The following is a 27,459-nucleotide window of genomic DNA, read 5'->3' on the forward strand; positions in this document are numbered from 1 at the left end:
GGGTAGAACATTACTTTTAGCTCACGAAGACATGAATTAGAAACAAAAACATGTCATGTAACTTTAAAAAGAGGTTCATCAAAGAACAGGAGACAATATGATAACAAACCTAGCAAAAACAGAAATGAAATGATCTCAACTTTTTGGGAAATCTCTTCAAATTGTAAATCTACAGGTCAAAATGCAAAACAATGCTTCTTGCATAAAAGAAGCAGGATGCATGACGACACAAATTTAAACATAAAATCGTATGGTGAGACAATTGATACGACTTTAATGTCCAGCGGGGATGTTTCACCAAATTTGCAAGATTTAACCTATGATTTGGAACATGAGATAATTCCTCCTCGTGTTGATTTTGACAGGTTTTACTTGCCACAAAGTGTGGCAAGTAAAACCTGTCAAAATCAACATTAGGGGGACAGTTTGGGGGTCCTGCACCAAAAAATGTAGTGCGTCAAAACACTTAATTTTCTGCATTGTAAGGAATTTTTATGCACCAGTTTATAGTGTAAATGTCTTTAATTTTGTCAAGATAAAAGTCCTCTGCTACTTTAAGCAGACACGTTCCCTGCAAAATATTTCATGCCACAACTATTCATACTGGCTATGATGCAAATTTACAACAATTTTAACAGGACCGCCATTGTTGTGACCTCGTGGTGTGATGTCCGTTCCACACAATGTTGTTGGCTGATGCCTTTATTCGCGATGTGTAAGATCAGAAAAATTGACGTCATTCCAAAAAAAGGTTACGCTGCATTTTTGCTCCATAATACTTGCCTTGAGTGTAAAAGTACCTATGACAAAAACAACAGGTTGAAAAAATACATTTATGTGTAAATTAATCGCATTAGAAAAATGCTCCCAGCATGTCATGGCAATAAAAAAACAAACAAACAAACAAAAACCCCACTAAAAGCATCAGTAGAAAAACAGGCCAGAAAAATCTAAAAAAACAGGCAGAGTTTCTGCTCCAGATGCAGCAGCCACAGCTCTCATTGGATGCAAACTCCTTTCTGTGAGGCTGAACGACTGAAAGGCTTGTTGTTTTTGCTGTTATGTCAAAACAGGGATTGCAATAATTACCAAATAACTGGATTTAGTCTCTTAAAATAGCAGCGTCACAAGAGGAAATCCACGTGGAGATTTTGTGTAACCAGGATTTTGCTTCAGCGCTCTACACAGTGTTGATGTTTTCCTTGAATACATCTTTTTTACTTGTCATGTTAAACATACGTCCACTTTCTATGGTTTCTCACATCACACGTTGCTGATCCGCCACATTGTTCATGTCTTGTGGAGACAGCAGCTTTAAGGAGCTGCAGGTCAACGTGCAGAGAACAGATATTATCAGAGGATTAGAGTCCTGGAATAGTTTCCCTCTGGGAATACAAACAGCAAGCAGCCTCATGACCCGAGAGACGGGCTAATAAAAGACACCAGGCTCTGGTTTTGGTGTCTGAACATGGTCAGATGTTCATTCTTGAAAAGAAGGGAAAATTCTACGAACAATCTGAGTGGGAACAAATCATGCAGAGTAGATTTTTGGGCAAACAGCACACTCTTTATCATCTCTGTAAACCAGCTTCCAGAGTATCAACACTCAGTCCAGGCAGTCGCAACAAGCTCCTGGTTTCTATGGCAACTCCACCTACACAGCCAGCAGTGGAGGCAACACAAATGTGTTCATAAAGTGTTTTAAATTCTGCTGCTGCTTCTTCCCACTGTTAGTCACCTTCCACTGGTGTCTATCAGTATGCTGTACAGCCGATGTAAGAGACTAGAAGCACTCATCAGGGCGCTGAATATTCAGAGACTCAATGTTGTACAGTGTGTGTTTATATACAGAAGAGCTCTCCTGCCTGGAGCCAGAGGTCAGAGCACCGTCACTGATACACTCATTACATAACTTGTCTCATTTTGAAAAGTTTGAGAGGAGCAGAGAACCTAATGCTGGAAGAGAAAGCTTCCACAGTTAAAATCAACCATTTAATTTTTACAAGCCAAGCTGCCAAGCTATGCCATATCAAATTATTTCAAATATTTTCTGCAATAAAAAAAAAAAAAAAGTTAGTCGCTGTTTAAAAGCAAAAGAAGAAATTAGAGATGCAATCTGCACTCGCTGCAACTAACAATTGTTGTCATTTTAAATTTATCTTCTGATTTTTTTTTTTATCAATCAGTAAATGCCCAAAATACTGACAAATGCCTGACACAATCATGCTGATAAGATTTGATATGCTAGTTGTGGTCAGCTGAGTGTAAATGATACAGTTTATCAGTGCCTCATATTGATAAAAATTTTACTCAATATTAAATTATTTTCTCACAACTCAGTTTCTGTGTTACCTTGTGGTCACAGGCTAGTTCATCAGTGAGTAAACCCCTACAGAGGTTATATAACTGAGCAATACAAATACTGGACAAAATGCCAGTAAGATCACACCACTGTCACATCCTGGAAAACCTGAACATGCCAAGTTTTGACAGCTATGTTGCATTTGCAAATGCCAATTTTAACTGCAAGTATTCGCATGGCCATTGCTCATCAGGCTCTTTGTGACATGGCGTGACCATTACAGGCCCTCAGATTGTCTACTAGTAATACTACCTCAGGTATCTGTAAAATACCGTAGCAGAATACCTCCTTTGGCTGGATGTCCTTTTTTACAAAGGGAGGTAACATATACAATTCACTGCCTACTGAAGTCAAAATAATAATGTAAAATAATAATGTAACTATGTGTAGGGATGGAGGGTAGGAAGGTAGGTATCTATGTGTACGCAGTGTGTATGTGTGTATATGTGTAAATACTGTATATATGAGTATACTGGCAAGTCAAACTGCTGTTCTTTTAAGGTCAATAAAATGTACCACATAGTTTTACCTTGTTGTCTGTGATCATGATTGTTAAAGGAACTCCTAGGTACGGGCATTGGAAATCAGCGGTAGCTATAAATGCTGTGATACACTGTACTGGAATGGTGCAAGTCTTAATGTATATTGTATTTGTCCCCATCAGATAAAGATTAAAGCTACAGTTGGTACATTATAGAAAAATAACTCTTTGTCATATTTGCTGAAACTACATCCAGACAGCAGTGCACAGACAGAGGTTGTAAAAAAAATGAATGTTCCCCTGCCTCCTCCTACTGCTTCTAATAGTGTTTACAAGAATCCATCACAACTGAAGAAAAACAACCAACCAGAACCAAGAAGTCTCTGACGCAGCTGTCAATTATGTCAGTGACTGCTAGCAGGCTGTGGTCAAACTGCCAAACTAGGCAGCGCTGAGCAAAACTGTTAAAGAACCTTGCAGAGAAAAGTTGCAGCGGTGCGAAGTGGCCGTCTGAGCTTGACTCAAGCTGGCCGATGGCGTCACCTGCAACTCTGCTGGTCAAATTGTTGGCAGCTGGTTTTAGAAGGTAAAGTGCGTCATCTGTTTCAACAGCCAATTGGCTTGTCGTAAAGTTCGGTGTGTTTACTTGCTGTGGCAGGTGCTCCATCCCTGCCGAGCCTTCTGTTTCTGTCCTCATGGTGTATCGGTATCCAACAGTGGGTTGCTGCTGCTGTTTGCTGTATGCGTTTATGCCCTGGCAGATTTGTAGAACGCTGCAGAAGAGCGCGTTGCAAGTAGTTGCCTGTTTCAACTCGTCTCGTTGTGAATCTTTGGTCTGAACTGGACATTACTACATTGCTTATTTTCCACCTCACATGTTTTGAGAAACATTAACTTAGTGTACTGTTTAGCTGTTAAATGACAGAGTTTGCTTTGGCTGGTGGGCGGTGCTTGGTTTTGGCTCATCTGTTTCCAACATGGCGGCTGGGTCACAAACTTTCTCATTTTACAGCTAAACAGTACACTAAAATATCTGGAAACACATGAGGTTGTGTGAACAGTAACAGAATCTTGATTCATATTTGATGAGTGCTGCTTAGTTTGACAGTTCGAACGAAGTTCAAGTCATGACTGACAGCTGCGCTAGAGACTCCTCGGCTCTGATTGGTTGTTTTCATTCACATGCAGTAAAGCCACTGTATCAATAGAGTAGGCAGAGGGATATGCTGCGCTTTTCCTCCTGATGATATATCTCCCCAGTGATGGTAGCAGTAGCACCGAATCCCATTCTGTGCATTCAGCCTCTCTTCTCACCTGCTCAGCATCCAACACATGGAGTTCCTCATCTGTATGCTCCGGCTCAAACAGGTGTGGCTCTGGGTCTGTGTCCGCTACAAGAAACTCTTCAAAATCGCGTTCAAAGTCGTCCATTGCAGCTACTATAGTCCGGAGATATTGCTAGGCTAAATAAACAGGCTACGCTGTCAGTCAGTGTGCGGGCTGGAGATTGGTGGAGCAGAGAGGGGAGGGAGGTCCCCACTCTGTATGGTAAACGAGTATGTGTGTAAAGTTATGAAGTGTGTGTGTTACGCTAGAAGAGTCAGAGTTTGGGACGGAGTCTTTTACCCCCTGGAGTGTCACCGGAGTTTTTGGAGTGCTCAAATAAACTGGCCTTTTTCCCGAATGCTCCTCTGGTCACCTGCTCGTGAGGGACTCATTACAATATCGTAACATGGTTTCTAAATGATTTCTAAATAAACATTCACCTCGTCGCTAGATAGACCTACTCCTGAAAAACTCATGGCTTTTTGTCCCTACGAGGCCACCGTCATTTACCCGACAGGAGGGGTGAGTGTGAACCCTGCAATCTAGAATTTGACCACTGATGTCACTGTTTTCAACCCATTTTACACACTGGCCCTTTAAGCTGCTACACACAGAATTTGACATTTCTGCCTGAAGTAGTGACTTGAGTGGTCATATTACAGAAGACACTGTGGCACATGAGGCAGCCTATGTGAAAATTTAATCAATCAATCAATCAATTAATCGATCATTTGTCACATGACGTCATACAAGCTACAATTCCAGTAAAATGTGATCAGCTTATGGGTTGCAGTTAAATCTTTTTTGAACCACTTCTTAGATTGTAGGCTGCGGCTTTGTAATGTTCCATGTTCCCAGATGGTTCTGATAATCGAGTTTCTGGATGTGGAATGATATAATTGCAGTTTTGGGTACAGTTGATTCTCTTATTTAATCGCCCCTCCCCCCTCGCCTTTTAATAAACCATCACTTTTACAATATCATGCTGACTCATTCACTAACAGACCACTAAATGGTATCCTATGCTACCCCAGACTTTGCTTCTCAGACAACATACAAGCTGCTTTACCTTCTTGGTGGAGGATGTGCACCAACTTCTCTGTATTTTCAGGTAAAAATAATAATTTGGCTGTATTTATTTACAGATAATTCTCCTAAATGACACTAGAATTGAACATCAGTCAAAGATAATGTAGTAAAAGACAGTTTTTTGTGGTAGAGACAGGAATGACACAATATTTTTTGAGCTTAATGGTTCATTATTGACCTTAGAAATAGTAGTTAGACTTTTTATATGTACCTTTTTGGTATACTAACATAAATCTAAGCATAATTATTATTTGCTAAATGATATTAATTAATATAAATAATAATAATAATTATATTACTTGTCTGTGCTTTGATTTTACTGTTCTTGTATATGATCTCAAGTTGCAAATAAATGGTGAACACCAAACACCTGCCTAAAGTTCTTCCATCTGTGTACCTGAGAGTGTAAACACTTGTTAATGAGCTTCCTCCCTGTTAATATGTCAGCAAAAGACACCTTATGTTTATTTATATGTTGAGTTATTCCCAGTAGACTCCGGCTAATACTGTCTGTGCTTTCATCTGTCATGAAGTGTTTTTATTCAGACTGCAGGTTTCTCTCCTCTGCTCCGTGTTCCCACTGGGATCATTAAGTATCAACCAACAAACCTGCAGGTAATTAGCATCCGAGGCCGGTTTCTTCATCAGTGCTATTTGTCAGTAATTAGCTCATGTACGCACATCTGTATTGTTCACATACTGATTGTGAAATAATTTTAAATTTTGCATCATGAGATTAACGTGTTGTTTCAGGAGTGACCATTCGGAGCAAAACAGAGTTGTGGTTTCATTTATATAACATTGTTTACATTTGTTTAAAGGTCCAGTGTGTAGGATTTAGTGGCATCTAGTGGTGAGTTGCAGAATTTCAACTTCTCCCTTTTTTAGTAGCTATTGATACAGATCAAATTGTACACAGATATAATATTGCTTAATGATACAATACAACACGTTGTGTACCCCCAAAGATTTAATTTCTCTGCAAACCCAGCATCCAAGATTTGTATCTTTCACAATGAGCCCATCATTTGACCTGTATAAATAGCCAAGGTGATCCCAAAACTCAGAATTGCAGGTCCAATTTCAGGTACAAAAACAAAAACAAAAACAAAAACACAACACTTTCACCAGTTTCAGGTGATTATAAACTAATAAAAACATTGTTATATTATAAACCATTTCTGCCAATAGATGCCTCTAAATGACCTTAAATTAACCTGTCATTATATTTCTTAGCAGCTAATCATGGATATTGTAAATTGATACTGAAGTCAAAGTCTTGTTTCTGTGTTTGTACTTCAGCACATCTGCTCACAGCTACAGCTGAACCCTCTGTGGCAGCTGAAGTGAGGAAGCACCTTCGACACAGCAGCTTTATTTAGCTCCTCCAACACAAAGGAGGAATGTTGGACCTCGGCGGGGTGCAAACTGGATAATTGTTTCACTGTCGCCGGGCGTCTGTTTATCCCAAAACACATCAGAACAACATCAACTGTGAGAAACAAGTCAGTGAGCAGAAGGTTTCACAGGCTGTACTGCCTCTTTTTTGCACTGTTGTGTCAGTGCAGTCACATTGCAGCTGGAGAACTGATGGAGGGAGAGTCCTGAGCATCAACTGTGTCAATTATAAGTTTGTTAATACTAAAGGATCATGCCACGTTCTGTGCTGAAGGACAGTTACTGTTCAGTTAAAGAAGTGTCTTGCTGCTGTAATGATTTCATAAAACTAGGCGGTCTATGCAGTAGAAAGACATTTGAAATCGGTGCTACATGACCAGTGAAAGCAAAGGAAAAGGGCTGTGGCATTCACTTTTGCTCAAGTGAAAACCTAAAACTACCAGCAGTCACTGCGCCACACTGCACCAACACACTAAAAGTTTCTGAAAACGTTTTTAGGCAAGAAAGAGGCAACACAGTAAAAGAATATCCATTCATCAGCACTGTCTAGTTTTACCGTTTGATCTCAGTTTTTCAAACTTTGTTTAGACAAAACAGGAAACACTATGGCGGCCACATCCTGTTCACAAATTCTCATATTACAGCCAAACAGTGCACTAAAATATGTTTCTGGAGACATTTTAGGCGAGAAATGGGCAAAACAGTAACTGAATTTTGGCTCATCAGCACTGTCTAGTTTTACCATTTGATCAGAGTGTGACCAAGAGAAAGAGACAGAGATGGCCCTCTCAATACGCTTTTTCCTCTTTGTGTCGTGTAAAATGCAGAAGTATAATTCATAGTTTTAGCAACAGCCCTAGAGCCAGCGAAAATCTGCCAGATAATGCAATTTGAGCTGGGAAATGAGCAGGGTGCTGGTGAGATGGAGGGAAGTTTACCACAGTTCATTTACACATACTGCCCACATTTTTATGATACAAAGCTGGTTGAAAATCAGCAAAGTGTCCCTTTAATTACTCTGTTGGTGACTTTAACCTCAGAAATGTAGATGTGAAATGAATCTTTGCCTTCTTTGTTTTGTTGCAGCAGAAACATCAAAACACTTTTTTCTTACAGTGAACATCCTCATTAGAGCCTGACTGCGACTGGATCTGTGCGGCTGATTCATATAATCATAAACCAACAGCCAGTACTTCCTCTGAGGCTGAACTATAACAGAGATAGCTTTTTAAATGACCTCAGACATATCTCTGACATTTTTGTACTGTGATGTCTTGTTTGTTGATGTTACGATCTCAATTCCTCATCTGTTTCAGAGGATATGTGCACCTGTTCCACCTTTTGTTCTTTTTTTTTTTTTTTTTTTTTACATAGGATTTCCATCCAAGTTTTTAGGTCCTCACAGTCTCTCTCACATCTCACTGACTGCACATATATTTAAAAAGCATCTTAATTTTATAACTTGAGATTTAATGGTTTGTTCATATTTTCCTCGTCTCTAAATATTGTCTCCGGTTTGTTTCCATCTCTTTCTCTTTTCCTCCCTCTAAGCAACTTGAAACTTTAGTTTTGTGTGTTTGCTTGCTAGATGAAACTATTCACTGTGCTTCTGCAAGTAGATGAGCAGACTTTCATTTTACTTTTATCAAACTAACATCCCCAAGATAAATATTTAGACTGAATGTTCCTTGTGCCACTTTCAGTTCAGCTTCACTCTTTCTGCTCTGTGCATCACTTTGTCATCTTTTGATTCTGTCTTTTTCTCCAGTTTTTTTCCCTAGTAAATTGTGTTCATGCATCAAAAATGTAACCACATCTGTCAAAGAAATGGGAAATTAAACAGAAAAAATAGCACAAACTAAGAGGCAACATTTGTATAAAAATATGAAAATGAAATATGTAATGTGATCATACTACCTGAGATAAAGTGAGAAAAATAATCACAATGATTTGATTATTTTATCTCAACAAATATAAGCATAATCATAAACTATCTTAACAAATTACCAGATTATGATACTACTGCTTCTACTATTGAACTGTAAAGTTCACAGAACTTTTAAGTGTTCATGTGTACTTATTCTGTGCAGCCCTAAACCATATGCTAGCTCCCAAAAATGGCATTCATTCATCAAAAGTTTGAGAACTCATTGAGGGCTGCAGCAGTAAACCGTTAAACTGTATACTGTAGTATGAAATTTGGCAGTTACCATACCGTGTATATTTGCTTGTCTGTGGTATTGAAAAAAACAGCAACCAGTGAGAAAATGATGCATCTCCTTTCCTCCTTGACTGCCTGTCAGACATTTTACACATACTTCCATTAAAAAATGGTTTCAAGTTTTAATTATGATAACACATTTGTTCATCCACAAAAAAATGGGTTTTCCTTCAAGGGTCATTGTAATGGAAAATGATAATAATAATAACAGTAATAATAGCGTTATACTGTATACTGTGGAACTGTGAGATTTTCTGAGGCAGTTCTTGTACCATGAGTTTCACCGTTAAGTTTCTAAAAATTTCTCCTAGTGAAATTCCCCCAGACCCACCTGGGTTTGGTTGCAGAGGAATCTGACAGACTGAAAAGTGTTCCTATACTGCGCCCCTGTGGAAAAGAGTGGAACTACAAGCAGTGTTTACACTAATGACAGTTGTTTCCTTTTTCTGCATCAAAAACGAAACCATGATTCTGCAACACGAGCCAGAAACAGAAATGGGCTTTAAATTAATTTATTAAAAAAAAGCATTTCTCCACTGAAGCAGAACAAACATCAATTTTTTGTCTTTTACTATTGTTTGGAACGTGTACAATCAGAAAACAGACTCGCCAGGTCGCCAGAACAGAGTAAAATAATCAAGCAAAGGGGGGTCTGCCAACACCACAACGTCAACACAGCCGGGAGGGATGAGGAGGAGGAGGAGGAAGAGGAGGAGGGTGGAAGGAAAACAAAAAAGAAGAAGAAGAAGGAGGGAAATGAAAACACAAACATTTAATCAAGTGCAGGTCTGGTTTGGACAAAGCAGGTCATTTTTCCTCTGTTCAATTTACAGTTAACAACTCTTCTGTTGTCCGATACATGCAAGGTCAACATCTGGAACTACACATGGAGATTTCATATGCTTATATCGGTTATCTGTGCAAGTATTAAAATATGTAGGTATAACTAAGCAATTTTCATATGGATATGTCAGAACGAGGGGAAAAGAAACAAATATTACGAAAAACTATTACACTGTTTCACCGAACAGAAAAGGAAGTCCACGTAAAAAAAAAAAAGAGTGAGATTTCTAACTTAGTTACCGAAATGTCATCGACCTCATTATTTTGCACGCTTCCTTTAATTAAATTATTACTTATCTAGATAAGTGAAAATACATAAAAAAAAATCCTATGCTCCACATTTGAACAACAAAATACTGCATATCTACGTACAGCTGCAATAAAGGAAGGTCAGTATTGTGAGAGGCTAGCTGCCAGAGTTTCAGGAATATTGGCTCCGAGTTGATCCCTTTCTGAATGCGTTGACCGTTTTTTCTTGATTTTTGTTTTTTTTCTTAAACCATTGAATGCTCATCATACTCGTCGCTCGGTTGGTCACTTCGTCCAGAAGCCGTCCCGACAGGTCCGGGGAGGACATTGTCTGCTGGCTGCCGGAGTCTCCTATCTGCTCTGAGGTAGATACGACAGAAAGGTGGCGTCCAGCCCGAGCTGAGTCAGGGCCTCTCCCCGCTGGACCACTTGAGGTCAAAGGTCAGCTCTTAAGGGTTAATTGCTGTTAAGGCTTCCTGTGGTCTTGGTTTAGTCACTCTCCTGTTTCAGTGGCTCACAGGGGACACCTTTGAGTTCATCTTTGTCACATTTCTTTTTCTTTTTTTTTTTCTGTTCTCAACCCACATTCCAGTCTTTAAAGGGGTGGACATTTTTTTGATGCTCTAGAACAGATAACCCAAACTGAAAATGAAAAGAATCCTCTCCGTTTGGCACCTCGGGAGTCAGTGGTAGAAGGAGGAGAAACGAAACAAACGATGGGGACGAGAGAGAGAAACTGTGGAGGGAGGAGAAGGTGGTGGGGGGGTTGTGTGGTGTGTGGTTGTACAGACTAGTTGAGGCCTGGGTTGTTAGCTGCCGACGAGTCTGAGTCTGCTGCGGCGGCCGGGGTCGAGGCCGCCTCGTCCTCTGTTTTGATGCGCTTGGTGTCCGGCTGTTCGCTGGCCAGCTGGTCCCCGTTCTGTCGTTTGGTGGGGAGGGAGGCCGAGGCCGAGGCGTGGGCCGCCAGCAGGTGGAGGGGGCTCGCCACAGCTGCAAACAGAATGAGAGGGGCGGGTTAATAGAGGAAACACTTCACTTTCAGAGCAGTTCAATCTGTGGTTAACCGACATTTGTAAGCAGAAGGAAGTGTGGTTGGTTCAGCTGCAGAACGGGATAATGAAGGCTTTCTGTGATTCAGTGAAGGCAGAGTCTTTATTGCTGAACGTAAACATGAGTGTCAGAGATCCCATGGTTTACTGGTTTATCTTTCGGGTCAGTAACCATCATGCAAACATGCCTACATGAAATTAGAGCTGAAAAAAGCATCCCTCACTTGCCATCCATCCTACAAATGTTAAGGCACAATGTTAACTTCAGTCTCTCTTCTAAGCTTCTCCATCAGGGTTCATCTAATAAATAACACTGAGCAGTCTGAGCCATTAAATATTTAAAAATATTAATGAAACAAAATACTTCTAGCAAAATCTTTGAAACTGAAAGCTGAGGTTTCTCCATGATGGCGTTCCCATAAAGCTCCCCACACCTGCGTTCCACACTGCTCCTGTGCTTCTCACCTGAGCTGGCGGATCCCTGGATGGCAGTGGTGATGCTGTGGGTGCCGTTCTGTGTGATGGCTTTTATAGGCAGCTGGTGCTGACCCATGGGGGCCTGCTGCACTATGGTAACAGTCTGCAGGGGAGTGCCTGACTGGGAGCTCTGGATGATGCGACTGGAGCCGCCTATAGAGGCGATGGTGGGAACCGTCTCCACTTTGACTGCAATGAGGACACACAAACAGGTCAACAATGACTCCTGGGAAAAGATGCTTACTGTTGTAGCAATATGATGAATTGAAGGTTATGAAACCAACAATGGTGGGATCAATTTAGTAAACTGATGACAACAAAGGATAAACTAATAAACCAGAAACTAATTTTCCTGAAAGCTGCATCTTTAGGCCTTCTTTAAGACAAATACAGTCACATTTATAGCTTAGCTTCATAGCTTTGAAGCTGATCTGGCCATCCACATGAACAGTATAGTCAAACTGTTTTGATACTGGATCAAGATGATACTTGTGTTTAGGTACCCATGTCTACTTTTTCATTTATCTTTTCTCATACATTATATTTCCATACGTAACTCAAATTAAACAAGTTCTAACTAAAATTCAACATGTTTTAAATTAAAAAAAAAAAGGCTTTTGTCCATTGAACAAGCTAAGGCTTACTTTGGTAGCTAACATTACCGTTGGCCACCCACTGACCAACAGTTACTATGTTCAAAAATAATGAGGTCTTTGTAGGTGAGGAAACAAAAACCACGGTTTCAGGTTTTACTCAATAATCAAATCAACGGTGTGACTCACAGGATATGGAAAACATTTTTTCTGGAAATCATACATAATCTTAAAAGGTCAAGCTCTGGGAGAGACAGCTACTGATGCCAGTACGACTGGGTATCGACTAAAATCTTTTGATACGGCACAAATAAAATACCAGAGCCTTAAAACCAAAATACTACTTTTTTTATTACCTGAGTAAACAAGACCAAGCACTTGGTGCCAATTTGGACAGATGTCATAAAGTTTCTATACCCTTTACTGTAGTGGATAACAACATTCCGCACAATACCCCTGTCTCACCTTTGACCTCTGTGTGCTCGCCGTTCTCCTGCGGCTCGCTCTTAATGATGGTGGCTGGCTGGGCGATGACAGCGGTGGAGCTGAGGGACCCGGCTGGGATCTGCTGCAGGACGTGGACAGTCTGGACAGCGGGCTGGGAGGTGCTGGTGCTCACTGGGGAGGCCATGGTGTAGGTCACTGGCTTAATGGATTGAGGTAACTGACGCTGGACTGCTATGAGTACCGGCTGGTTGTTAACAGGCGAGCCTGGAACGGAGACAGTGCCGCACATGGAGATATTTATATATACACAGGAAGCATGCAGGTTTATTAATTACTTTTAATATTATTTTCAAACTATGGACACTATCTCAGGGCACTCAGGGTGAGCAAAAGAATGAGCATTTGTATCAGTGTGATGGAGAGCACATAAAGTGTTCAACAAATAATGTGAGTAGCAATAAAATTTAACAACCTTTTTACAGTTTTACAGTGAAATCTACTGATAAGATCTGTTTTATACATTGTTCATTTGGAAACAGTTAAATAATTAATACCATTAATACTGATAACCATAAATGTGTGTGCTCCTTCATAAAAAGCTGTCTGGAATAAGTCGGACAAGAAGATAAGAAAGATATGAAGGGCATGTTGTGGCAGAGAATTGGATCCAAAGCCAGAATCAACATTCACAGAGGCTAAAGCAGCTTCACTGAAAACTACACACACTGCTTTAGACCACTGTGTTGGAGAGAGAAGACACTCAGACAGCCTCACATCCAGCCATGTTCAGAATACAAAGCCCAGAGAGGGAAGATCTCATACCTGGTGTGTTTTGTGCAAAGCGTGCTTCCTGGATGACTGCCAGTTTGGGCTGGACAACCGTGGTGGACGTCGGGGTTGGAGCCGCAGAAGTGTCCAGCTCCAGGGGAACTGGGGAGCCCTCTCGTGATAGGCTGTCAGGGGTCTGGACACCGCTGGAGTGAGCGGAGAGAACCCCCGAGTGATTGGGAGACGCTGGGGCACTCCTGAAGGTCAGACAGATAAGTCAGGTTGACTCTTAAATATCAACACTGGTATTCAAACTGATAGTGAATAGAAGAGGTGGCTATGATGGCTGTTTTTAACAACAGATTAATTTGTGGTTGTTGTCTGTTGTTAAATCAAGTCTGTTAAACTAGAGAGTGTGCAAGTCAATTTATCTGGGAGATAAACAGAAGCTTATCTGGAGACTGACTGTAAAAATGTGTTAATTTGAACGACCGTGTAGGAATCAAAGCCAGTGTGTGTGTGTGTGTGTGTGTGTGTGTGTGTGTGTGTGTGTGTGTGTGTGTGTGTGTGTGTGTGTGAGAGACAGTGGTGTGAAACCAGACCTAGAGGAGAGGGGTCCGTGTGGGGTCCTGAAGCAGGGGACGCCCCGGGGCCTTCGTTTCCTAAAGGCCTGCTCGATGAGCTTGCCCTCTGAGGACGGGTCTATCCTCCAGAATGAGCCTTTGCCTGGCTCCTCCTGTGACCGCGCCACTTTGATAAAATAACGGTTCAATGACAGGTTGTGACGGATCGAGTTCTGTGACAGAGGAAACAACAAAAAAAAAACAACAACACAGTATTAGAGGTGTTTTAATGGTTATTTTTGGGAGTATTTCCAAGTTAGCACTGAGGTTTTGGCACAGACTCTTCAGCAGATCTGTTATATTTCGTACCACCATGCTGACGGTCAAAGTGAGCTCAAACAGACGAGCATGAGGCCAGAACTCACCTGCCAGCCCTTGTCTGCAGTCCTGTAGTAGGGGTAGTTCTTTGTAATGTGATTGTAGATTCCATTTAGTGTGAGCTGCTTGTCCTGAGCCAGTGTTATGGCCTGGACAATCAGCTGTGCATAGGAGTACGGAGGTTTGGAGTCATCCTGTGGAGTGGAGAGGAAATGCAGTTTTATGAATCAGAGCCTGTTACCCCAAGATAACAAACTGTCTTCATGTCACCTTCATTACATTGAAACTACCACAACTATTTACAGACAATACGGCAAACACTGCAAAACTGTTTCCATGTCATAATGGATGTTTTCCATTAAATGAAAGAGCATTTTTGGTGATTAAAAACATTCCAACTGTGTCAATATACTTGCGTTTCAATGTTGTGCTGATTTATGAACATCAATATTTAGCCTCTTCCAGGATGTTGCGGTCCCAATAATTAACACAAATTGAGCCAGTCCCTGTGAATTCTGTGCAACATTGCAATTTTGTCCAATCACCGCAACTTTAATGCAAATTTGACAACATAAAACAGGTATATAAAACAGCTCTGCCTCAAAGGGCAGCAACAGCTGGTGACTGCCAATGACCAGCTGTTGCTGCCCCCACCCTCAGGCATTTCAGGTCACAACAATACCAAAAAATAGCCTGCAGAATCCTGAAGGGACTGAATATTTAAATAAACACTTTAATCAGTTTGAGTGGGATTTACTTGAAAGACCTAAGTTGACTGTGGGTGTGTATGAGAGGGCTTTGACACTGCTGAAGTGAAATAAGTGATGTGAACTGAATCACAAACTAAGGGTCAGTTTTAAAGAAGATCTTCTCCTCACACAGTGACTGGACTTTACTCCTGCTCTCACCTTGGGACTGTCCCCTCCAGAGGCGTCTTTGTCGTTCTCAGGCTGTGAGTTGTCATTTATAAGCTGCAGCTCTGCAGAGCTGACCATGCGACCGCCCATCCTGTAGCCTGAAGAGCCTGCACCCCGAGGGCTGGAGGGGCACGAGTTAGCAGCACTGCAAGAAAGCACAACAACAAGCCTGTCAGCTGCTGAGAAAATTTACTGTAAACATATCTTACACTAAATCAACACAATAAACAGCCAACAATAGGTTTGGATTAAATGCTTAAACCTAAAATATAACTAGTCCGGCATTCCCCAGAAGGGAACAGTTAGGTTCCCTGGCTCACTTATCCGCAGTCTTTGCTGCAGTGGCACGCTTTTGGCCGACATCTATGCAAATCGCCCTACCTCCCAGATTGTCTGGAAATACTGCAGTCACTTTAGGAGCCACTATCTGGCCTAAAGCTACGGTGCATTCAAATCTTAATCAAGTCTAATTACCCATTTAATAGACTCTGATAACCAGGGGATGAAGGGACTTAATGTAAAGGAGTATTTCCATATTTAATGTCTATTTCAGTACTCAGGGGACTCTGGAGATGTTGGTAAACCAAACAAAGAAGCAGCAGCTCAGGATTCCAACATGTGCTACACCTGCTGCCTCTTTTATTACGCTGACTGCTTATTTGCCAACAGTAAACACATTTTGTCATATAACCTTCAGACGGGAACTGTATGACAGAGGAAACCTGGTTGGTTTATAGCCATCTGGCCGAGATCACAGATTGAGAGGATCTAAAAGTCTGAGATGACGGTGCCTCACTCTCTGAGCCCTAGAGTCGCTGAACTAAGTCTAAGCTGATCACCACACAGAGGCCATGTCAAGGTCAGCTGACACCTCAAGGTGAACTAGAGGCAGAGTGGGAGTGACTTTTTCTACCACCATGCACTGATCTGGAATCTTAGATACATACTAATACATTTATAAAACACAAACGCTGTCCTGGACCTGTTTCTGTCATTGTCCCTATTGTTTTCACAATCCACCCACCTTTATCAAGACAGGAACCAATTTAAAAATACAATAACTTATTTTCTTACTAAATTTACGATTTAGGTTGAATTAGCTGAAACTACCTCCAACCTGATCAAATTTATGAATGAATCTTCACAACTAGCCCAAAAACCAGGGGTGCATGAATGCTAAATGCTGATAACTCTTTGCTATGACTGGCATAAATGCAACTTTGCTAAATGATCAACCATTGTTTGTGAGGTTAGTTTCTAGATACTAATTTCTTAAGAGAAATCACTGTGGCACGCACAAAGAAAAGTCACTTCCTGTCTGTTTTGAGCCCTTAAATACATCATGATCGGCAGGAGTGAGTACCTAATGGTGCCAGTAGGCGATGGCAGGGGGCTCATTAGGTGAGCGATGTTGTCTGGAATGTTGATGGTCAGCGGGGAGATTTGGGGCTGTACTGGTTTCACTGGGGACTCTGGAGCTTCGCGCTTCACTTTCTTCCCACTGGACAGGGCTGTGAATGTGATCTTGATGTTTGTGCTGGGGAACCTGAAAGTGCACCTGCGAAAGAAAACAGACACAGGATTTAAAAAGCTGTGCAGAGGTGCCCGTCGATGAAGACAGCATTTCAAAAGGCAAATCAAATCAACGAGCATTTGATAACACCACGTAAAGCTCATCTGCGGTGGAACCGTTTGCTGATTCTCTGGCTGACTTTAATTAGCTGAGAGAGACTATGTGCAAGTTAATTAAATTTGAATACAGATGCAAGGGCTTGATGAAGCTCCCTCCTTCCTCCCGACACCTCCTGGAAATCTTTGTTGGAAGCAGCAAAAAGCCGAGGATTATCATAGATAGCTCCACGTTATTACACTGCGGAGGACTGGAGTGCAGACTGGAGCTGCTCTGCTGTGGCTGTTTAGGGGGAGTGGTGGCCTCAATGGAGGACAGGCCTAAATTAGACGGAGTGGTAAATATAAAGACATGCTTAATACGCAGTAGCCTCAGCACCGTGTCAGCAATTACAAAACATGCCTCAGATGGTAATGTGCACTTCTCTTCTGTGATTATTAGAGCTTAGAGGTGAGCTGATTGATTTATCTGTCTGAAAAATGAACTGACAAACAATTTTGCTAATAATTATAGTAATCAATCAAGTATAAAATATAACTGAATTTCTTCTGGGTTTAGACAGCTGGTCAAAGAACCAAGCAATATGAAAATGTGACAGTGGGGTCCTTGAAACAGTGATGGTCATTTTCAGTCAGTTTATAGGCAACATAATACATTAAATATTATTGGGTGGGAAATTAATAATGGAAAAAAAAAATCTATACGTAAAGCTCAAGCACTAAACAAAGACTCCAAACCACTGTGGAACTTATTTCACTCTTCTGAACCTTTCCAGCATTTTCCACAGTGACTTTCAGCACACTGCAGAAAATAGGGTAAGGACTTGTTCCATTTTCCTTTCAATGCAACACGCCTTGTTGCTGCATTTAATAATGTACCACTGAGGCTGCCTACAACAGAATGTGGTATCTCTGCCTCCAGGATGGATCTACTGCATGTCCTGTCGCCCTCACTAGGTTACTGTTGCTCTCCTCATGGACGAAAAAATTGAGAAAACTGGCGAGCCGGGCTGAGCTGATAGTTATGAAAGCAAACCATCTGAGAAGTTATGTGTGGATGCAGTTTGCTTTCAGCACTACCATTTTCCTTCCTGAGCACAATTCCAATACCTGAACTTGGATATCGGCCGATACCAAGTATGGATCTGCTACCACTGCATCAAAATAAAATCCAACAGCTGTATACTACAAACCCTGTGTGGGTGTGTAATGCTATCATTGTTGTATTGGCTCAAGTTGAACCTTTTTTCATACATGAACAAATACATCTGTGATACGACTTCAAATGCTTTATGAGATTTTAAAGCAGTGGGAAAAAACAACAACAAAATATTTGATTTCTGGGAAAACTGCTGTTTTAGCCAGGTGTGAAAATAGTTTTTTTTTTTTTATAAAGTAAGTGGTTTCAGATTGGCGCAGTCTCTCATACTTGCCAATACCTGATCTAGTGTTTCAGGCGGTATGGGAGGCATTTCAGATACTTCGAGTTCATCCTTCATCTTAGTTATTTGACCTTAATTGCTTTTCTTCTTTAAATCAGATGTGAACCACAAGGAAATCACCTTAACTTGAATTTGTTTTCCTGCCCTTGGCTCATAATGTGCAGTTCTTGGTTCTTGAAACTTTACGTACTTTAGAAAATAAATAAACAGAAGTATTAAAAGAAATGGTTGTAGCTTTCTTATAAATAGACACAAATTACATTGGTAGTGTACAGTTGTGGAGTAATCAGCTGAGCTTAGGGCTGACTATTGCGCAACACACACACATTGTTTTGGATGATGAGGCCTGGCAGGCTGCCACAGTGCTGGGGATGTTGCGCAAAACCAAAACCAGGAACGCATCATCTCAAACAGCGTTGTGCCTGCTTGTGAACTTGCAAGTTCATTCTTTCAAGAACAACTAGTAAGAGCGTTCTCCCCAAGAACACAAATGTGTTCTTTGCATTCTTGGGTTTGAGAAACATCCAGGGTCAGGTTATATGTAGCAGCAGCATATATGCAGGCTGATAAATAACATAGGACTGTAAAATCTTAAATATTAATATCCAGCATCTGTGAAGAGGTCACTTATTAGCTTGTCACTCAGTGAGGCAGCAGAGGCCGCACAAATGAACCAAACCACAACAATTCTACAGCGTAATGTACAGGATTAGAAGATATGAGCCGCGTTTAAATTAATTGGAATTAATAATCTATTAGTTCTAATTCGTTCAAATTATTTTTAGACAAGGTGACAGCTCTGCTTTATAGAATGACTTGGTATTTATTTAATTATTTGTTTTAAATGACTGATCATTGCCTCTCCACTTTATATGCAGTGGAATTAAAAAAACTCCAACAACCAACAAAATGGACTCAGGAATGCAAGGATGCTGCCAACAGAAACTGAGACAGGCTTCAGGGTGGAAGCCTTGTAGCCTAATTAAATATTTTCTATTTGATAAAAACAGACTCGTCATTGCTGTACTGTAGAGTTTTATAAATGAGGAGGAAAGGGGTACGGTCATGGGAAATTTTCAACATTCACAGATAACACTGAATAGAAGGAAACCTCCTAAAATGCTGTTTGGATCAGGCGGCCTGACACCGTGGAGACGGAGCGGGCACACATTGGTTTTCATCTAGTTAAAGAGTGCCAGGCACAGCAGTTTCTTCGCCAGGCCCTCGCAGAGCTGGCATCTGCTGAGAGAACTGTATCCCTGACACCTACATCTCAAATTAGCTTTGCCGCTCACAGGAGGAGACTGAAACACTTCCTGGAGCCAGACTGGTGAGGGGAGACACTTTTCATTGTGCATGTTCCCTCTCAGCACCCTTTCAGGAAGGGTAGACTTCACTGTGGATCGGACAAAGTCATGGAGGATCCTTAAATAACATCAGAGCGCTTCTCAGTATCTAGTGGCTGTGGAGAACTGACAGAGTGGGGACAGTGATATCTAAATATATCAATAAATAATAAAATATCAAAACCACTCCTGTTCCTTCATGTTCTTGTCTGTATTTCACCATGCTGCAGACGAGCACCACTGTATGTACAAATATAAATATTGGATCACAACACAAACAAGCTCGACTGTCAACCATCAGAGCAACTTTGATAAGGGAATATTGAATAATGAGGACTGTATACAGTCTATGAGACTGGCTGCACAAGTTTAGATTGTGCATGTAGGAGCACATTTTTGTACATCAGGAGAGTTTTAACAAAGATCTTTCCCTTACGTCAGGCTTTTAGTGGTAACAGAGCCAACTCTTTTAAAAACCAAAATATTCCAGGGTTTCCCCGAGGAAACTGTTCCAGCAGAGGTGTTAAGCCATTCGTGCAATCATCAATTTAGTTAGTAAATAATAGCTATACAATATCTACACTCATTCAATATGTGTATGAAGTGGTGTTTGCTCTTTTGGTTACGGTTTTATTTCATAAAAGTTTTTTAATATTGTTGGAGTTGGTCTTGTTTCCATGGGAAGTGGCCAGTCTCTCCTATAAAACAGGAAAACAATACTTTTCCATTGCTTGGTTTGATGGATATCTGCATGTTCTTTCTGCACTACGCCCTTTCTTCAAGTAAAAAATAAGGCAATCTTTGCAAAAACATCAGTGTTTAATGTTGTAGCAACACAAGCAGCCTCACAGGACCCTTAGCAAGATAAAGCTCCTGGATCAGGTCAGCAGCTATCTGATCAAAACATAAGTAAAGCAGATGGAAGAAAATTATGACTGAAAATTAGATATCACCTTTTGATATTAATGTTTACATGCACACCACTACTCCCCTTCTATTCAGACAATGACATGACAATATTCTGAATTTGATGCAGGTCATATAAACAGCAGATTCTGTTCGGATATTCCCAATTACGCCATTTTATGAATTTAGCATTTTCCGATTAAGACATGTGAGACATGCTGGTATTATTTGGCTTTTAATAGTATTAACTGAGCATGTAAACAAGAGCATTCAAAATCTGCGTTCCACTTAGGGTTGTTAACAACCGACTCGCAAACAGTTTTTGAGGCTGGGGGAGAGATGCATGCCCGATAGAAAAGCCCACATTTCTGGTCGGAAGGAGAAATGCACCTACTTTTAAACATTATGAAAGACTTAGATATCAAAAGGTTTTTGGAAATGTGCAAATATTGCAACACCAACCTTTTCAAGAAGGTGTTGGAAAGAATGAAGCTGTGCTCACACGGTTCAAATAGTCAACCACCAGTAGGAAACTTTTAAAAAAGTCCTATTTTGATGCAAAGAAGCAAAACAACAACCAGCTCCAGCCGTTCCTTTTTGTATCGTGACGCAATAAACATCATGCTAGGGCACGTTAATCGAAGTATGCATGGCTGCATGTAAACAGGAGCATTTGTGGGAAATTCATTTTCATTTATAATATTGTCAATTGTCAAATTATCAATATTGTCTTTTTCAGAGTAAGGACAAAAAACTGAATATTCTGTGCAATTAAACACAGTCAGTGATTGCATATTTTGTTATTTCATGGGACCAAACCTGTTACCACTCCCTTCTACCATTAAAATTGGTTTTTAGTGTCTAGCCTATCCAATCAGAATAAATCAGGCAGCAACTGACAATTATTTTCATTATCAAGTAATATTCTGGTTAATTTTTTCAATTTATCGCTGTATATTTAGTCTATAAATGTCTGACCAACAGCTCAAAACTAAAAGAGATCATGAAATCATGATGGTGTAATGCGAATGTTTTGCATTTGAATGGCAAAAATAATGACAAAATAGTTTGTTCAAGGTGCTGAATATTATTTGAAAATTGAAAAGATGTTGGTGATAAAAGATTGCAATGCTTCAGTATAAATACAGAAACAGTGCTTTTCTTATCTCGCCACTGCTCGAGACATCTACATACATATGGAATAATCAGATATAGTCCTGTCAGAAAAGCTTTGCGATTTAGGAAATACTTGATCAAAGAGTGCATAAACACGCCTTACGATCTAAACTAGGATTCAATGCCAACCTTCGATACTAGACACTCAAATATACGGCCAGTTTCTGGATGATCATCAAATGGTGTAAAGGTCCCATAATGGCAATGTGCGCGATTAATTGACCAGTCATCTAGACGTTGCTACCCTCAAAAGTCTGCACCAGAAATAAGCCAGTTGAACCTATTATTAAAATTATTATTCTATTTTATGCGACTGGTTGTAACAATCAGGTACATTTCCTTATTATTCATTTTACAAGAAAATACGGATTTCAAGCAATGTTATTTGTTTAGTTTTATTTAATGAGTTGACAAGTTTTGTAGGATAATGTGCAATGTTTATAATGCACAGTGCCAATCCTTCTAGCAGCATTTAAAATAAGATTTGGACATTGAAAAATGTGATTAACAATTTCAAATGGATGTTAGATGCGATATTATTTCAGACAATACTTAACATTGCAGATGAAATCACGCCGAAGTATTTTTTATAACTTTCAGTCTAGTCAACCAGTCTAAATTTAAACTCCTTTTTAAATGTCAACGAAACTAGTGTTGCACTATGCACTGATGACTTTACGTTCAGAATTAGACATCTTTAATAGTCTCAGTGAGGCTCAATGGTATTGAAAGCTGTGCCCATGTTGTTGAGCACCTCCCCTGAAACCATGCATTCATTGAAGCCTCTTTAATTGACCCTATTTTTCTCCTGTATGAACAATGAGGCCTGAACTCCTAACACACAAACGCACAGTTGCTATGCTGCTAAGCTGTGAGGATGGCAACAAACAAAGCTTGTTCAACTGAAAACCTTCACTTAATTTTCACCCCCACCCACAATGCAAAAAAGAATGTAAACAAAAGAGGACGGCGAGACAGGAAGAGCAGCAACTTGGAGAGAATTTGTGGGTGTGGGAGAGGACAGGGAGGGGAGGGGGGAGAAAGGGGAAGTGAAGGCTGTTCCTTTCTGTTGAGTGTGTTTACATCACCAAAGAGGAATCCCTGGAATACAACCGACCTGTCCCCTGGGCCACGGCTCTGCAAGTTCTCTCATGCTGTCAATCTGCTTCTTTAGCAGTCTTATCGTGGACACTGAGGGTCGTCTAAGTGTCGTCTGTTGCGTGAGGATTACTGTGAAGCATGTGAGCCTGTGCTAGGTGTCTTACTTATGGAGGCTCATGTTGTAAACACTGCTGCTGATTGAAAGCTCTTCATTGGCAGTCAGCCTGATCAATATGACAACCTGAAACCACTGCTGCTTCATTTTGTTCCTCATGGTGCCTCCTAATGAAATGCATTGGCATACCAGTATGTGATGTGGCTAACAGCAGTGCAGCAACTGATTTAAATACAAACCTCGAAAACGCAAACATGCTCAGCTGCAGACAATATTTTTGTGCAAAAGGCCAGTTTAGCGGCCCAGAAATTGCACCAAGTCAAAACAAGCTTTATTTGTGTAGTACAAAAAACTGGTTTCACATTGAGGGATTGCACAATAGCTGACTGCAGTGTGGGAAGTCTGGCCACTGTTGGCAGAGGCTGGTAGGTTTGTCTACATTACACGTCACTTTGGTGAGTAAACTGCAACCACTTTTTGGCATGCTAAAACTCAAAATAAATCTGTCTGGCCAAAATGTAAATAGGGTTAGTTTGTTTAATTTTTTTCACCAGAGATGATTTTCCACTCTGGTTTTGTAGTTTCAATTCTGTATGTGGGACTTAATGACTTTCAATGGCGCCTTATCTGTGAATTACAAAATTGCTTCTTCGTAAAACTGACAGACAAAACCCCAAAGATAATCAATGTACAATAAAAAAAAGAGAGAAAATTAGCAAATGTTGGACTTTTTTGTTTGATAAATGACTTAAAGCATGAACAGTGATTCGCAAAATTGTAGCAAATTAACATCCTATCCATCAACTAGGTGATTAATAGAATAATTGTTTCTGCTCTACTTCAAATTGCTTGTTTTTCCAACCAACTGTACAAAACCCTGAGACATTTGGTTTACAGTATTATAAACACGGCAAACATTCACAGTTAAAGGGTTATTTTGGTTATTTTAAACCTGGACCCTATATTCCCATGCTTTTGTGTGTAAGTGACTAATGGGGACAACAGTTTTTGAAACTGGTCCAGTATTGAGACAGATGGCTGCAGCCAGCTAGGTTACCATGTAGCCACTTGGGGCATTTGTGCATCAGCATCAGTTTACATCCACTAAAAGTGCTTGTTGTTGCTAATGACAGGCTCAGATTATTATTCTAGGGTTCTGACAGCATTATGGAAAGTATCCCTCCAGAGATAAAACTTTCTAATACAGTATCAGATCCTTTTTGTTTAACCAGAATCTGCCCCAAAAACTTTCACTTCATTCAAAGTCGACAGAAACAAATAAAACTTACAAAAGCCATCTGGGTTCGTATTTATACTGTGCCAACAATCACCAACTCACCAAATAAGTTGTTAATTTACCCAGTAAGATGTGAGAACTTTTAGGGGACGTAAATTGATGGTACACAAGTGCACCAGGTGGTTACATTGCAACCTGTTTTTATCTCACATAATACTGGAACATTTTCAAAATTCTTGTGTTTAATCACTTTGGAAAAAAACATGGGAAAATGGGGACTAGGTTGAAACATACATAACTTTCACATCATGAAGTTAGGAGCAGATGTTTGCAGTTTAAGCTTTAAGGATCAATCAATTACCAAACGATTCATGATTTGTTTTCTGTTGATGAAATTACCTTTGAGGGCTGCTACATATCTGGTAGAGCCTGCCTCCTTATTACTTTATTACTTATCTTAATTTGTACCTTTATCTGTACCAGCCACTCAAACATGGTTTACATCCAAACCAAGCACCGTGTTTAGAATGGGAATACAAAGGTTTATAACCCACTGCTGCAGTTAAGTACAGATCAGGGCAACAGATTCCTCTGTGGGATAAATGTTTGTTTAGAAAACAGCACGTGTCACCACAGCACATTATCAACAATCCTAAAAGTTAAACAATGACACGCTGCAGGCTGCAACTTGCACAACGTGGCCCAGAAACTCTCTCCTCAGAGCTTAACCAACCTCTTAGGCAGAAACTTACAATTTAATATTTATGTGTCCCATCGAGGTCAGATTGTTTTTCAATGGTTAATGTTTGTATATTATTGGTGAAATACACCGGCTAGCAGGACTTCGGCTGGTGTGAATAGAGGCTAAAAGTCCCGCAGGCTGTGCTGTTGTGAACAGATAGGGCGGGGACGGGCTGGTTTGTTTACGTTTAGGGGTCGAGAGCAGCTCCATTCACAACTACTGAGAAGCTGCAGCTAACTGTTAGCTAGCATATTTGCATGACAAACAAGCACGAATGTTTACAGTATCACGAGATATACATTTCGTACTTAGAGATTGTCCACGTGACAAAAAAAACTGCCACTAGTCAATAACAACAATAGCGTCCACATAGCTATGAGCTAGCTCAGTTATTGTGGCTAAGTAGCCCCAGTTCAGACACTGAGGAATGCGACTAACGCTAAGATAACCACAGGAGGGAATGTGGAGTGAAGGCAGGCGGCTAGTTAACACTGTTGCTAACAAGAATGTCAACAAAGAAAATGGCATTGCGAACAGGATGCGGACTTCTTGCTAACATGCTAAAACACGTGGTCCTCTCCACCCTGCTAGCCACTACAAACCCAATGTTGTTGACTGTTAACTTTAGCTGGCTGGCTACTAGAGCTAGCATCCACATGTTCGCCGGGAGGGGAAACTTACATTCGTGGTAGCTGCAGAGGAGGGGCGCCCCGTCTGAGAAACACTCCATCTACAAACACCCCGTTTTTACCGAGACACCTCAGGTAGAAATCCCCGCTGCCCGTGCCGTCGTCGCTGGCGGTGAATATCTCCAGATGCCTCCGGGAGATGAAGCTGGAGTGGCCCATACTCACGTCCACGGAGCCCTGAGACGAGTTCCGGCCGATGGTCACCGAGCGCTTTTTCATCATGTATTCGAATTCACGGCCCTCAAGCCGGGCAACCGGCCCAGACGATCCGCTCACCACGGCCATGTTCGGGTTAAAGTCTCTAAACGCCAAATACTGGGGCAAATAAAACACCGGTGTGTGGACGCCCGAATTTGGCTTTACAGAGGCGTGTAAATGAATCAAATCTACCAGAGGGGCATCAAATTCAAAACAGGAATTTAGAGGGGAACATGCGAGGCCAGGGACAGCGGCTCCGACCCACCGCCGAGAGAAAGGGTAGCAGAGAGATCCAACCAAACAGAGCAAGAGGCGGATATGACTTTACTGACAGCGCGCTCCGCCAATCACAATCCAGCGAGCCTATGCAGCCCTGCAACTGCAACCAATCACACGCGAGAATTAATCCGAGGACAGATTCAAGGTCGGTTGGTAGGTAGCGATACGCGCATATGCTGCCCGGTGAGAAGGAAGAAGCGGAGTGTATATTTCTAACCACACAGGAAAGGAGCGGAGCCACCAGTTTACACGTGCAACCGGTCACAATAATCACTACAGCGAAAGATTGTCGATAATCTACAATCATGCATCGATATCACCGACGGATCATGTGCTCAAATCATGAAACTACCACATGAATGAGATCATTTTGCAGGATCCAATCCTTCTCAGTCTCCACGTCGCAGCAGCGCAGAGCCACAGTGCGTGATGGTCTTGACTTCCTCCTCCACTACAGAATCCATGATTGGTTTTGCACGTTGCCCCCTTTGCAGCATCTTGTTACTACTTTGCAATGATGAGGTTAGCTGTCTTTTAAATAATCATCGTTACAGTCTGTAATCAGTGCAAACACATCTTGTTGCCTCGACAGGGAGACAGAGCTTCTTCATATTACTCTGCTGGGGCTGCAGGTCTGTAATCCTGTGCTGTCCTGTCTGCAGGCCGTGTTAAATCAGGGTGAGTGACCCTGCCATCTGTAGGCCACTTGTTTGTAAACACTGAGGTGAATGTGTGTGCGCGTGCGTACGCGCGCATGCAACCAGTGAAGGCCTATATGAGACGATAACACGCCTGACAAGGTTAAAGTAGCGATAAGACGTTAACAGAGTGTTTTCACTGAATGCAGCATAGTCGTAAAATCAAGGTAAGTTAATATAAGAATAATGATCTTACAATATGGGACGTGAACCCATGTTAAGATTGTGAGACATAAAAATGTCCACAGAAGCAAGGCCATATAAAACAGCATGATCTGAATCATCATTAAGGCAGGATAGAATCAAAAAGAAGGAAAAGGGCTGGTGTATATCCATCCTTTCCTACAAAATATTTTAAAAGAATAATTTGATGCACAATTTATTATGTGACATGATTTACCACTCCTGAGAAAATCTTAGTCCTTTTGCCTCTGAGGTTATGAAATGATCGACTGTAGACCTGAAATGATCAGCTATTAGTTAAGTTATTAAAATTAAGGGGAAAAAAATTCCAACTTTTTTTTTGTTTGAAGTAATTGTAAATGTATTTGATTTATTCATATCTTTTTGACTTTAGTTCACACAAGACATTTGCAGATGCCATTTTGGGCTCTAGGAATGGCAATTTTCACTTTTTGCAGACTAAACAGATGATTATAAACAACAAATTGGTCAACATTTAAAATATCCTCAATGTTGCCACCCTAATGCTGTATAGTGCATTGAGCTGAAATACACAC

General features: G+C 40.9%; 1 protein-coding gene across 1 annotated transcript; it reads right to left on the bottom strand.

The window, feature by feature from the left end:
- Positions 1-9,373: 9,373 nt before the first annotated feature.
- On the bottom strand, positions 9,374-26,031 carry foxk2b (forkhead box K2b). The gene is made up of 9 exons (XM_049561207.1): positions 25,537-26,031; positions 16,525-16,719; positions 15,153-15,306; positions 14,292-14,438; positions 13,906-14,099; positions 13,358-13,560; positions 12,554-12,799; positions 11,484-11,684; positions 9,374-10,959 (listed from the first exon to the last, which is right to left on the bottom strand). Exons 1-9 carry the CDS (start codon positions 25,827-25,829, stop codon positions 10,760-10,762), a joined length of 1,833 nt encoding a protein of 610 aa, XP_049417164.1. The 5' UTR covers positions 25,830-26,031; the 3' UTR covers positions 9,374-10,759.
- Between the last annotated feature and the right edge of the window lie 1,428 nt (positions 26,032-27,459).

This window comes from Epinephelus fuscoguttatus, linkage group LG19, assembly GCF_011397635.1.
Source record: "Epinephelus fuscoguttatus linkage group LG19, E.fuscoguttatus.final_Chr_v1".
Classification (NCBI taxonomy): Eukaryota; Metazoa; Chordata; class Actinopteri; order Perciformes; family Serranidae; genus Epinephelus; species Epinephelus fuscoguttatus.